At 41.0% G+C, this 14,847-nt stretch overlaps 1 protein-coding gene across 1 annotated transcript in view; it reads left to right on the top strand.

The window, feature by feature from the left end:
- LOC102839940 overlaps positions 1–14,500 on the top strand; it is a 53,502-nt gene extending 39,002 nt beyond the window's left edge. The window contains exons 5-7 of the mRNA XM_006877323.1: positions 2,915–2,981; positions 9,309–9,396; positions 14,178–14,500. Coding sequence (XP_006877385.1) covers positions 2,915–2,981; positions 9,309–9,396; positions 14,178–14,500 — 478 coding nt within the window. The remainder of the gene's footprint in view (positions 1–2,914; positions 2,982–9,308; positions 9,397–14,177) is intronic.
- Positions 14,501–14,847: the final 347 nt, after the last annotated feature.

Genomic DNA, 14,847 nt, shown 5'->3' with positions numbered 1-14,847 from the left:
TAATGTCAGTGGTTCAAACTCACCAACTGCTCCTTGGTAACCCTATACAGGATTGCTATGAGTTAGTCAGAACTGACTGGGCAACACTTAACAACAACAACTATCTAGGAGCCTAGAGATGAAAGTGTTCATGTTCTGACTGGGTGGTCTTTCTTTTTCACCTGTTTCTGAGGGTCTGCCTGAATGTACTCATGGAGAGTATTGAATCATTTTCTTATGTCTGATAAATCTCAGGATAGAATCCCTCTTTGGACAACTCTACTGGAAACTATAAAGAAAAAAGACGTTCTGTGAAATGTGATTCCAGGCCCAGTGGTAATGACGGGGTTGAAAAAAGATACCCAGCATGGTCATTAGTACCCTAAATTTCAGAATGTTACAATTAAGGGAAGGACCCAGAATTCACTTAGGGGTGCTTGCAAATATCTTTAGCAAGTCAGTGGACATAGCAAGACAATTTTATTAAGCCATCTAGTGAATAAGAAAATAAAGAAATTGCATTAACTACATAGGAATTTTTTTGAGAATATATGAAGACATTTCTTACATTAAAAAGAAATGAAATTGAAGATGTAACATTGTTCTTCTTTAATATTCTGCTCCAGTTTGTCCATAATCCAGCAGCATCCTGAGTATCCCTGGGAGCTTGTTAGAGATACTGGATTGCAGGACTCACTTTACATCAGCTGAATAAACATACACATTTGTCAAGATGCTAGGCCATCTGCATACATATAAAACATTTAAGAAGCTCAGTTGTAGGGTCTAATTACTTTAGCTAAAATGACCTCCTCCCTACCCACAGTGAAGACATTTATAAATATTTTTACTGAAATCCACATGGTGAAATTCCACCTGGTTTAATTTCCAATTATTGAAAAGCTTTGAAAATATTTTTAAGATATTAAAGATGAAAATGTGTTATTTAATCAATGCTATGGTTAAATACCTAGAAAATCACATGATGTAAAGTGCTTTATAAACTAAGGAAATTACTAACGTAAATAGATTAAACATTATGTGTATTTGTGTTTGAGATGTTTGGACTTAAACTGATTCATGTAAATTGATTTCTGGATTCTTTTCATTCTTGTAACTTGCCTTGAGAATATTGTTACCTAGGTAGTGTCCAGATCATACACAGTCCAGAGACTAAAAGCACGTTGTATCATGTCACAGCAAAATCATCAGCTACCTGCTGTGTAAATCAGTAAAATCATCACTGACCTGAACACTGTTAATTTGAAAATGAATGCTTAGTGTTATAAGACAGTGAATTTTTGAGAGTTTGCTACAAACCATTTGTAGAAATAAATTATGTGCTAATTCATTCATTATTAAGGAGACTTGTGTGACCATCTCCACCTTGTCTGGATCACTGCCCTCCTCCCCACATGGATTCACTTTTCATTCTATGTGGGCTCCAACATCCAGTGCAGGACTTCTACCTTCATTCTCTGTGTTCTTGTCTTTCTCTCCCTGCTGAGGCATGGACACACATAACTCAGCCATTTTGTTGTTGAGATAAACTCTGCTTTGTTGTTGTTAGGTGCCATTGAGTCAGTTCCGAATCATAGCGACTCTGCATAGGGTTTCCAAATTGCAGCTGGTGAACTTGAACTGCAGACCTTTTGTCCCAAACTGATCTTGTAGTCCAGTGAATTAACCCACAGTGCCACACCAGGACTCCCAAACTCTCTCTTAGATACCTGGAAAGATTTATTGATGAAGGAAAATGCTGGGTTAGAGGCCATAGTAAATTCATGAGGATAAATAAACACCTTGTCTAGAGAGGATTTAGATTCTCTAGGGAAGATTTTGGGTTAAAAGATGGTATAAGATTTGAGGAGTTCGGGAATCATCTACCAGGGAAATGCATAAAGGGAACCAGAATTAAAAAGGTCCCTGATATTTCATAGGTGTGGAAAGAGAAAATATTTTTTTCAGATATTCAATGACATAGAACTCAATTGTGAGCCAATACACTTAGAAATGGAAGTGGACAGATAGGCACATTGAAGAGGACAGGTTAGCAATGGTAGATAATCAGTGTCAGATTCATTTATACAAACCATGGCCCTTGGGCATTTGTTTTTAACTTTTTGTTGTGAATTGAATAAAGTTTTATAGACAAGATCTCAATAATTGTAATCCCCTTCATGCAATAACGGTTATCTTGCTTCTTTGCTGTGGTCATTACCATTCTATCCACCTTCCCATCATTTCTCAACTTTGTCCTTAGGCAAATTTGCATCAGTAATATATACAAAACACTACCTAGGCAAATTTGAATCAGTAATGTACACAAATCCAGATGGGTAAAAGTTCTTGCCTTCAGGGAGTCTTTCATAGTTGACAATCCCTTCTTAGATGGAAAGATACTAAGAATAGCGATCATAAATCTAGAAGAGACAAAAAAGGAAGAATCTACTCACCAGACCGTAGGCTGACTCTGTCGTGTTGCGCTATGCTGTCCGATGGTTGAACTGGGACACCTCGGAGGAACTGCCATATGCTGGTTTATTTAGAAAGCTTGATCTGCAGCTGCTCCCCACCTATGGCCCCTTCTGTGCAGATGTGCATATTCCCTAGAGTGTACCCTCAGGTCTCATTTACAAGCTGCCACAGACCTTACCAAGAATCACTCCCAGCCAGCAGGAATGTGACTGCCCTTTTTGAGCTCCTTGGCTTCCTACTCCTCTGGCTCCCAGATGAGGAATGAAAACAGAAAGCTTTAACTCACCGTGATGAAACTTCCTCTGTGAGCTAGATTTCCCTGCATGCCTCTTGGAGCTGAGACATGGGAATGCTGGCAGAACCACATGTGATCAGTATCACTTTGACCTTTAGGGCAGTTGCTCTTATAACATGATTAATGATTTGGATGTTTGTTTGGTTTTGTTTCTAATTTCAGATGTCAACTATGTCATCCAGATGATACCCAGCACATTTTGAAGGATAAAGGCCTGACAGATAGGAGTGTTAGTGATGCTGTAGGATAAGCACTGACTGTTAACCCCAAAGTCAGGTGTTCAAATCCATCAGCCGATCCATAGGGAAAAGATGAGTCTTTATGCTTTTGTAAAGGTATACAGCCTCAGAAACTCTATGCAGGGTATGTGTGAGTGGGAACTGGCTCAGTGACAATAGCAACAGGTCTGATAGAGGCTATGCTCTTAGACAGAGACTGTAGCTGATCCTGGCATCCTTACAGAAATCCAACTCAGACAGGAACACACTGGACCCTGGACAGAGATGTCTAGTTCAGGTCCTCTGGTTCCTGGTAATGTGGCTCCAGGTAAGAACAGGACCTAGAGGAAATTCATGTAATAGGGTCCACATACTCAAATAGACTGAGATTTCAGAATTTGATTAGCCTACATGATTTTGCTGTAAAGACCATGGAATAGGACATCACTGTTGCTTGGACCTTTGTGATTTCTTTCCACATTTGATTCTAATGTTCACAGTGTGATTCCTAGTGTTCAACTTCCCTCTTAATGTCTCCAACAGGAAAATTTCCAGAAATAAACCACATGCTACATGTATCCTCTCCATACTACATTCTCCTGCTTGGTGAAGGGGCAGTTGGACAGATTCTAAACTTAACAACTAGAAACTTGAAAACCGATGGTATTTCTGATGATTACTATGGAAAAGTGAACTGACAGGGTAATCACTAGTCACACATAGTTGTTATTTTTGTTGTTAAGTGACATTGAGTTCGTTCTGACTATAGTGACCCTGTATGGGGTTTACCAGGTGTGACTGGTGGGTTTGAATACTTGACCTTGTAGTTAGCAGTCCAATGTCTATCCTCCATTGCAACACCAGGATTCCAGCCACACACAGCTGAATAAATAATACCCTGAGTTGATTAAAATCTGATAAAAATAGATGTTTTGTTCCTCATTTACAGTAATCACATTTCAAGTGTTTAATGCCACCAATGATGTGTGGCTGCTATATTGTACAGCACAGATACACAGTTTCCTCATCACAAAAATGACTAATCAGTCACTCACAACATTGTAACTCAATGCCTGAACCTCACCATATGGTGGTCCAGGAGACTGTGTGGTCCCAGATACTTGCCCTGCTGGGATGGCTGCTGTGGTTTTCAGAGCCAGTCCAGGAAAGGTCTATAGGTTTGAGGAATGAGGCTGGTTTGACAGATCTAGACTAGAGCCTCTGCTCCCTAAACCTTCACTGCTTTTATCTCTTACAGGTTCCACTGTGGCCACGCTCTCTTTCCCAGAGTCTCAGTTGAATCACAGAAGCATAACTTTCTTGAGACCACTACCACTTTCTGAATTCCCAACTACATGTTAGTCTTTTGTCTTCATGTAATATACTGGTTTGTGGAAAACATGATTCATTTTGTGTTCCCTATAGAATATGGCCTAAAAATAGCTATAATGATGCTAGATCCAGAAATAACATATTCTGGTGAGAAGACTCACAGTCAAGACTTCCTTGGATCCAGCAGTTGAAATAGTACAAGATAGTATATCACAAAAATCCCATTAGGTGGCACCAAAACTGCATAATGAAAAAGAGACAGGGGCCCTATCTTAGAAATTCTTGGCAAAAAAAAATTAAAGCAATAACAACCAATTGTTATTAAGATGACTTAGACTTATGGCAATACAAAATGTTTTACAGTAGCACTGTGTTCCATAGAGTGTTCAGTAGCTTCTTGTTTCCTAATAGATCCTCAGCCCTATCTAGCATCACTTGTCTGGGTGGACTTGTACCTCAATCCTACTTAGCATAGGCATACTATGTGATACTATTTGTGATACTATTTGTATAGTGATACTATTTGTTTACTATTTGTATAACTTGGATTTTCAATTGAGTGATGCTGTTGTTGCTGATGTTAAGGGCCATTGAGTTGGTTCCAACTCATAGTGAGCCTGTAAAGGGTTTACAAGGAGTGGCTGGTGGGTTTGAACTTCTGATCTTATGGTTCAAACTGACCTTGTAGTCCAACACTTATACTACAGTGCCACATCAGGACTCCAATAAAGTGATGTCATACCATAATTGGCAAGGGAACCGGCCATCCCCTGGTTGTAATGGGATTCTAAGGTTTGCCCAGGGACACCATGGGATGGGCTGCCAGTGTGCTGAGTGGTAGAGAAACACATCTGTGATCTGTAACTGGAAGCCCTGATATGTCTCCCCAGATTATAACAAATATATATGAAGCTTGTGATATGAAGTCCCATTCTGAATAAAGAGTCTTAGCAACAGTGTACAGCCAATAAAATCTAGGAAGAGGAAAATCCATGTTAGTCTGAAGTTCCCTAGATAGGACTCTAACTGATTTTCTATGCTCATGAACGATTTATCAAAATTTAAAATGATGTATTTTATCAAAACTATATGGAATTTCTAAGGTTGTAAATCTTGATGAAAACAGACAGCCTCATCTTTCTCCTACAGAGCAGCTGGTGGGTTTGAACTGCACATTCTGCCAGCCAGTCTCCTACCCATAGGCACTTAGCTTTACTCAGTCCTTGAGCCTACAGCCTGTGGCTGCTCTGTCTCTCCATTCTACCGCCTCTACCATCACCTCTGCTGTGGATGCTCTTCCTTCTGATGTTTCTGGGATTCCTGCTTCTTTGAAACCTAGCTAGACCGCAGAACTAACTGATCCCAGCTTTAATATTCCTGTGTACCTTATTTGCATGGTCCCACCCAATCAGTTGGTGGGAATTCAGATTTGGATAGAGAAACTGTATCAAGTAAAGTCAAGGTCCCACACAGATGTTTACTAGTCTGAGACATTTTCATGAAGTTGCTGTTATCACCTGTTTATTCACTAAACTTCTGTCATTTTCTACGTTTTATTTTTCTATGGAAAGACAACTAACTACATGGAGCTTCTTATTCTTGTGTCTTGGTCCTTTTATCTCCGTTTTTATTTTTATGTTTTCTTTTTCATCTGCTTGTCTCTCTATAGTCATTTCCTAGAATGGTTGCCTAAGCCCTTTGCTGTAGCTTTTGAATCATATTGATCCTGTAGAACTGAGTAAAATTGTCCGGTAGCATTCCCAAGGCTATACTTCTTGTATATGCAGACAGTCAAATCTTTCTACTCTGGTGTACATTGCTGAGTTCAAATTGTAGACCAGGCCCCTTAATGTATATTTTGGAGAGCAAACATTTTCAAGATTAAAACACAGAATTATAGTCTATAGCATCCTAAGAAAATGACAAAGAAACAAACATACAAAATTGAATAAAAGAAATATGTAAATAAAATTTTAACACATAAAAGATGATGCATGCAACAACTCACAACTGAATTCCCCAGTTATTTCCTACTTTGATCAAGGTGCTGGGGTGCAAAATGCCTCTTAAAACTGGTGGTGGTTTTGTGCCATTGAGTCTGTTCTAACTCATAGCAACTATTTTTGAGGGTTTCTAAGGTTGTAAATCTTCACGGGAACAGAATATCTCATATTTCTCAAGAAGAGTGGCTGGTGGAGTTAACCTTTTGGTTAGCAACCTACCACACTACTGGGGCTCCTTCCAGACAACTTGTTGTTGTTAAGTGCTATTGAGTTGGTTCCAACTCATTGTGACCCTGTATAGAGTTTCCAAGGAGGAACTGGTGAGCTTGAACTGCTGACCTTGAAGTTCAAACAGTCTGGCATATTAACCCACAGTGCCACACCAGGACTCCTTCCCTATGCACTAATCACCTTTAAATGAAGGCCCAGGAAGATGTCAGTAATAGGGACACAGTTGTTGTTGTTAAGTGCCGTCGAGTCGGTTCCGACCCATAGCGACCCTGTACAGGGTTTCCGAGGGTGTAAATCTTTACGGGAGTAGAAAGCCTCATCTTTCTCCCGCAGAGCGGCTGGTAGTTTCGAACCACTGACCTTAAGGTTCACAGCCCGATTCGTAACCACTACGCTACCAGAGCTCCTTAAGGGGACAGAGTACTCTGAGAAATTAAAATGGGACCCATTTCTAATTTTCCTACATATAGAGACTCCTTTTGAAATGTAGGCTCATGTCTTAACACATAGGCCAGGAGAGATGGATCTAGGTTCTCACACTAAACCAAGAAATTAAAATCTCTGCAGGTTGTACACGAAACGTGTGACTCAAAACAGGAGAAAAGAGAGGAGATACCTCTCTCTGCCATTCTATTGATATGCCAGATTATAACTTCATAAGATTATATTTTATGATAAAGTATATTTCAACATTTGTTTATTAAGAATTTCATATTCATTCTCTGAGGCATACAATCCTTGCCCTTTTTCTTCTTGCCGTAAACTGGACTTTTAGTTCTCTATCTGTAAGCTACACTTTCATTTTGTTTTTCCTCACTGTCAAACACTTTGATTTGAATGCTTTTTTTAGAGTTTAATTCACCAAGTCTATGAGAAAGACAGTTTGTAACACTGGTATGGTCATGTTTCGATATTTAACCTGGTAGCACTAGATATTAGAAAATCTTAATCTCGAGTCCATCCTTTTCTTTAAAGACCCACTGTGAGGAAATGAGCTGTTTGTTTTTCTAAATTTCTTGGGTGGGAGCCAAATCAAATGGACATTTATCTTCCAGAGGTTGACCCAGGGCACCCATCTCTATCCATCAGAGTCTCTGACACGTCCTTAGAGTGACAGGGCCGTGTGCTATGTGTCCTACCTGGGCATTCAGCCTTTCACCTTCAGCAGTTACCACTAATGAGAGCAGTCATGGCTTAATTTCTTTTCTTCCAAACACAGATACAGAAGCTCTGGTAGCATAGTGGTTGCGAATCGGGCTGCAAATTGCAAGGTTAGCAGTTTGAAACTACCAGCTGTTCCGCAGGAGAAAGATGAGGCATTCTGCTCCCATAAAGATTTACAGCCTCGGAAACCCTGTGCAGGGTCGCTATGAGTCGGAATCGACTCCAAGGCACACACAGCAGAGCAAACACAGATACATTTTATGTAGTTTGGCTCATAAGGAAGACACACCTTCTCCTTTCCACAGTACTGTGACCATCATGTTGTTGTTGTTATGTGCTGTTGAGTTGATTCTGACCCATAGCGGCCTTGTATAGGGTTTCCAAGGAGCAGCTGGTGAGCCTGAACCACCGACCTTGCAGTTCAAACGACTTTGCGGTCTGATGCATTAGCCCACAGCACCACACATAGGATTCAACTATTGTTCACCTGGGCAAACCTTCCTTTGCAAGTTTGAGATAAAAAGTAAGCATAATCTGCCTTTTTAGTTCTGGTGTGGTACTGTATGGTAAGTACTGGACTGTTAACCACAAGGTCGGTGGTTCAAACCCACCAATTACTCCTTGAGAATTCATATACAGGATCACTAGGAGTTGGGACTGACTCAATGACACCTAACAACAACAACAACAATCATCTGCCTTTATTATCAGGCCTCATCAGTTGAGCTTCTCCAAATGAGGTTCCTTGCTCGGCTCTTTGGGCTATCTTCTGGATGGCTGGTGAGGATATAGAGGAGATAAGAAACAAAATGGGTTTGGAGGGTGAACTTTAGGGGCACAACTTGTTCACATGTGTATCCTGTAGGTGTGTTAGATGGTGTCATGGAAGTATGCATGTGTATGCTTTTGTAGCACCGGCTGACTTACCAGGACGTAAGCTTCTTCATGGTTTTGTACTAGCCTCCCATTAGCCTCTTAATGTTCTAATAGATGGCCAAGGGCCTTATTGGTGACCTTATTTACTCTGCAAATGGCCTTGTAAGTGGCTTTGTTTAAAGCTTTACCCCATCTGCCTTGGAGATCACCTGGATCATGTAATTCAATTCTGTAAATCAGTCAGGTAACAATTGGCAGCCTGCCTTTTGTTCTGCTGCCTATATCAGCCCAGGCAGGACTTGGGGGCCTTGTGGATTCTCAGGAAAAGCTCATCCAACTGGCTGACCTCAGAGACAATAAATGGTATGAACCCTTTTTTGATGCCCGTATGGTTTTTCCAGTCTCTCTGAATCCAAAGGGAACCTGATTGGAGATGAGCTCCTGCAAGACAGATGAAAGCATTTTGTTCTTTAGGAAGGAGATGTAACTGATTTGTAGATGTGAGCAAGAAACAGGCGAAACCAGAGTCTGTTTCTTGGTGAAAACTGTAAGCATGAAATAGGGGGTTTGTGTAGGCAAGTGGATATTCTAGAATATGAAGAATCAAAAAATAATATGACAGCAAAAATCAAACAATGTTTTATTAATAAAATAAAAATATAAAAGAAAGGAATCATGAAAATATCTGATCATGTTTGCATATAACCTTGTACTTCTCGCTCATTATTTTAGCACCAAGTGGGGAATACTGTGGTGACCCAGACCCCACTCACCCTGCTCATTATGCTTGGAGAGCCAGGCGACATCTCCTACAAGGCAAGTCAGAGCTTTGTATTGTTGTTGTTGTTGTTGTGTGCCGTCGAGTTGGCTCTGACTCATAGCAGCCCTGTATAGGGTTTCTGAGGAGCTGCTGGTGAATTTGAACCACTGACCTTACAGTTCAAACCAATACTTAGGTTGAGTACTTATCCTAAGGTGCCAAATGGGAACACTATTTTTACTGGTACCAGCAGAAGCCAGGGCTAACGCCACATCTCCTGATCCATCAGGTTTCCAGACAGTTCATTGGGATCTCAGACAGGTTGATTGGCAGTGGGTCAGTTACAGATTTCACTCTTAAAGTCTGCGGGGTGGTGGCTGAGGATGTTGTAGTTTATTAAGGTCTACAAGCTACACAATGACCTCCCACAGTATTACAGCCCGGCACAAAAACTCAGGGTTACTGTAGCCCAACTGCCCAAATGCATGGCTTGTTTGAAAGCAGACACAGATCATTCTCTAGTTTTATGAAGAGGGACAGGAAGATTTGGGAGAGCTCATGGATATGGGTTGTGACTGAGACAGGATTGAGGGGCCGATTTATAGGGACAGAATTTTCTATGCGTTCAGGACATATTCAAGGTCCAGCTTGTATATACCACTTCTACTGTTGATGGAATACTGACGTCCATTAATTTATGACATGGTGGATCAGATGCCACTCATATCATAAAGAGAAGTGCAGATCACAGGTCCACTTGATGCCCTATTGGCAAAGTGTATTTGGTTTCCTTCAGGGCTTAACAGCAAGCCTTATTGCAAAAGGATTTATTGTGTCAGAAGGTGGCGTCTTGGCAACATGTATTTGCTTTCTGTCAGGGCTTAAAGCAAGCCAAACCCTTATCTGAAGAGGACTTCTTCTGTCAGAAGGTGGCAGCAAAGATTATCAGGGACTCTCCCCTTCAGGAGGTCAGAGCAGACTTGATGGTTCAAACTTTGTTGTTGTTAGGTACCATGGAGGCAGTACCGACCCATAGCAACCTTATGCACAGCAGAACGAAATACTGCCCGATGGTTCAAACTAGAAGATACTAAGTCATTGTTTGAGCACTGTCATATTAGAATGATGTCATATTGTTACATCACCTGTGAGTCCTATTTGACAAGATGCCTTCTTTGTCTTGTAGTATATATGGACTTCCCGCACTGCTTCCTGCACATGAGAGGGTTAAGGGAAAGAGAGCAGCAGAATCCCCTCCCCCCATATGAATAAAGGAGTCAGCCATAAAGGACTAGGCTTTCCTTGTACCAATCTATTGAACATATCATGCCCTTTATCACCCGCACGCTGTTGGTATGATAAAGCAACATAATGGGATGCTGAGGAAAGCCTTGCGGGAGGTCAGATGGCTCCCTATGCAACTGGACCACCCACCTCTGGAAGGCCTTGTGGGTGCTCAATGAGTGGCCCCCTAGAAGCCTTATTACATAGGGCTGTTGCCCCCATCCAACTACAGATAAAGACAGAGGATGTGTTGTTAAAACCTGGTTTGTTGTTGTTGTTAAGTGCCGTCGAGTCGGGTCCGACCCATAGCGACCCTGTACAGGGTTTCCGAGGGTGTAAATCTTTACGGGAGTAGAAAACCTCATCTTTCTCCCGCAGATGGTAGTTTCGAACCGCTGACCTCTGGTAGCGTAGTGGTTACGAATCGGGCTGCGAACCTTAAGGTCAGCAGTTCAAAACTACCAGCTGCTCTGCGGGAGAAAGATGAGGCTTTCTACTCCCGTAAAGATTTACACCCTCGGAAACCCTGTACAGGGTCGCTATGGGTCGGACCCGACTCGACGGCACTTAACAACAACAAAACCTGGTTTAGGGCAACAGAAAACATCCTCCTCCCTGATCCCAGTGTCTTGGAACCAGGGGCAAGGGCCACGTGGACTTAGCCATAGAAAGTGAACCCCCCCCCCCCATATATCATGGGATTGGTAGACCCTTGGGACCAAGGGGTGGATCTGCAGATCCAAGTGAACCCTGGGTAACTGGAGCATGGCTTCCTACAGTGCACATAATCTCCCATTGACAGCAGGAAGCACTATCTTGAAAGAGCTTTCCTTTTATCACTGTGATCTATAATGAGCTCTCCAATATTGGTACATGTGGAAGCCACAGCCTCAACTGATTTGGCACAGAAGGCTTAGTACTCACGACCAGGCCAGTCTCCGTTAGTTCTAACAGTGTTGTCACATCATAAGACATTAGCATGTGTACTGCTAAAATGAAAATCCTCATAACTGGAGCAATAAACAATAGCATGATAAATAAAGAAGTCATTTAATTTGTCAATGATATTATTTACTGGGATCAATAACCAACCTTGATGGAAATAATAGTCAAGAAATCAAACCATGTATTGTATTGGGCAAATCTGCTGCAAAAGAGGTCTTTAACATTTTAAAAAGCAAAGATACCTCTTTAATAACTAATTTACATCTGCCCCAAGTCGCAGTCTTATCTTTTGATTCATATGAACATAAAAGTTGGACAATGCAAAAGGAAGTCAGAGGAAGGACTGATGTATTCACAAAATAGTTTTTGTGAAGAATATTAAATAAACAGTGGACCACCAAGAGAACAAACAGAGCAGTCTTGGAGGCACAAGACCCAAACTGTTAGAAGTGAGGATGGTGATTCTTCAGCTTATATTTACTTAGGTCATGTCATCAGGAAGGATCAGTCTCTATGAAAGGACACGTGGTTGGTAAAGTAAAGGGTCAAATAAGTGCTTACTGAGATGTACTGACAGTAGCTGAAACCAATGTTCATGAAGATGTTGCAGATCTGGGCAAGAGTCATTCTGGACTTCTTCCTCCAACACCACAATTTTTTTATCACTACAATGACTCTATGTATCCTTTCCATCTTTTTTTGATGTTTCCTGCATTGTTCAGTATTATGCCCCATGTTGTTTTAAGTGCCGTTGATTCGATTCTGACCCATAGCGACCCTGTATAGGCTTTCCAAGGATAATAGGAAGCACTCTAACATTGGGTGGCCACATAACTTATGATCCAAATTGGGACTTAAGTGAGAATAGAAAGGGGATGCTAGTAACAATTACATTGGGACAATATCAAGGAAAGTGGAAGATAGAGTTATCTCAGACATGAGAAAAAGAGACAAAGTTAATATAGAAAATAAGAGAAAGTTAATATAGATTGATCTTTAAAATAATATAAAATAATACATAATTACCATAAAAATATACCCTAGTAACTTTTTCTCCTTCTTTACTGCACAGTACACAAAGAGGCATTACATAGATTTGCACCAAAGCCTGACTTTCTAATTCCTCTTTAATCTCATGTTATTTTGCTGTCTGAGGGCTGCAGTAGCAAATTGCTATAACTGCTGGCTTAAAATAACCTAAATTGATTATCTTAAAGTTCAGGAGGCTAGAAGTCCAAAATAAAAGTGTTAGAAGGAATGCGATCTCTCTGAAACTTCAAGGGAAGTGTTCATCCTTGCCCATTCCTTGCTTCTGACATTATTGTTGTTGTTAAGAGCTGTCAGGTTGATTCTGACCCATAGTGACCCTGTATATGGTTTCCAAGGAGCAGCTGATGAATTTGAACACCAACCTTATGGTGCAAATTGGCTTTGCATTCCAGCACATTAACCCACATTGCCACATGAGGACTCCTTGCTTCTGATTGTTCTTGTTGTTAAGTGCCATTGAATTGATTCTGACCCATAGCAACCTTCTATAGGGTTTCTGAGGAGCACCTGGTGAACTTGAACCACTGCTTTTGCAGTTCAACCGGCTTTGCAGTCTGGTGCATTAACCCCTAGTGCCAGACCAGGTAATCTTTGCTGTTCATTGGTTTGTGACAACTTAATTCCAGTCTCCACCATCCCTCTATGTGTGTGCTTGTCTCACTTCAAATAAGAACACCATGACTATTGGATTAGGGCCCACACTCCTCCAGTAGGACCTCACTTAAATCTTTACATCTGTAAAGATTCTGTTTCCTAATAAATTCACACTCATAGGGATAGGGTTAGGTCTTGGACTTATCGTTTGAGAGGACACAATTCATCTCAACACAATAACCTATATCTATTCTTAATAACATATAAAGATGCAGCCCAAAATTTTACACTTATGCCTGGAAGATATTTCACACAATTCTATAGGGGTAATTATAAGTTCATGGTAAAGTTTAATACTTCTAGGCTCATCCAATTTTTTTTTATTACTTCATTCATTGGAGAATTTCTTATTCAAATTAAAAAATTAGGATCCTGAGAACAAATGGAACAAATATAGATAATTTTCTCTTAAAACCTCCCAGGGGAAATACTGTATGCTGAGACGGCATGTGAAACCTACATATGACCTGGACTCAAGAAGAACTGAGCCTACAGAGCACCCGTTCTCCAACTGAATAGTCAGACCTGCCCAACCCCTCACTGATTTGCATGTTTTCCACAGAACCCATTTCTGCTCTTCAAAGTCCTTTAAAATAGTTTTCTCAGTGACTCTGCACAATGAACAACCTAAGACAAGGGTGAATTCAACATGGGCATTCTGACTCAACTCATATGCCTTCTGCTATTCTGGTTCCCAGGTGAGGAGGAGAACATGTGGAATCCAGAAATTATGAGACTCCTGTACTCCTATCCTCCCCAGGGTCTTCATGGACCTCACCCCCATAACATCTATTCAGGGATGCAAGTGCACTCATTTTAGGTGGAGCAGGGCAGATAGGATCTGCTCGAAGAAACCTGGAGCGGAACCGAATTAACAATGGCAATTTTGTGCTTTGCTTCCTTTTCAGCTGTCAGAGGGGATGCTGTGCTGACCCAGTCTCCAGTCCATATCTTTGTGTCTGTAGGAGAGAGTGTCTCCATCATCTGCAGATCCAGTGAGGACATTAGTGATTACTTAACTTGGTATCAGAAGAAACCAGGCCAGATTCCTAAGATTCTCATCTATGATGCAGATAACCTATATTCTGAGGCTCCAGACAGGTTCGCTGGGATACAGTCTGGAAGAGATTTCATTCTCAAAATCAACAATGTAGAGATTGATGATGCTGCTGATTATTACTGCCAGCAGGACTATACAATTCCTTACACAGTGCTATATGCCCACACATAAACCGTCCTCCCAAGCTAGTTGTTTTGCAAGGGTTGGTGGTTCCAGCTGCTGCAATCTCCCCTGTGGTTTGTTTGAGCTGTTCTGCATCTCTTTGGGAGAGGATTTGCCGTGCTCAAGAGTAATGGCTTGAAAGATATTTTAGTTTCTAGAAAACTTACTTCCTTGGAATCATAAAACCATCAAACCTTTAATTAATATTTCAAATCACATCTCTAGGTCAGTACTAGGTAGTAATAAGCAAATTACTTTGTCCACAAAACAGAGTTTAAATCCCTTCTCTAAGAAGAGTTTTTTTTTAAAGGCAGAGAATTAGGCAGAAAAATAAGAGGCATATCCAAGGAAATGAT

Source organism: Chrysochloris asiatica, unplaced genomic scaffold (genome assembly GCF_000296735.1).
Source record: "Chrysochloris asiatica unplaced genomic scaffold, ChrAsi1.0 scaffold00482, whole genome shotgun sequence".
NCBI classification, from domain to species: Eukaryota; Metazoa; Chordata; class Mammalia; order Afrosoricida; family Chrysochloridae; genus Chrysochloris; species Chrysochloris asiatica.
This window is presented reverse-complemented; position numbering and strand designations above follow the sequence as displayed.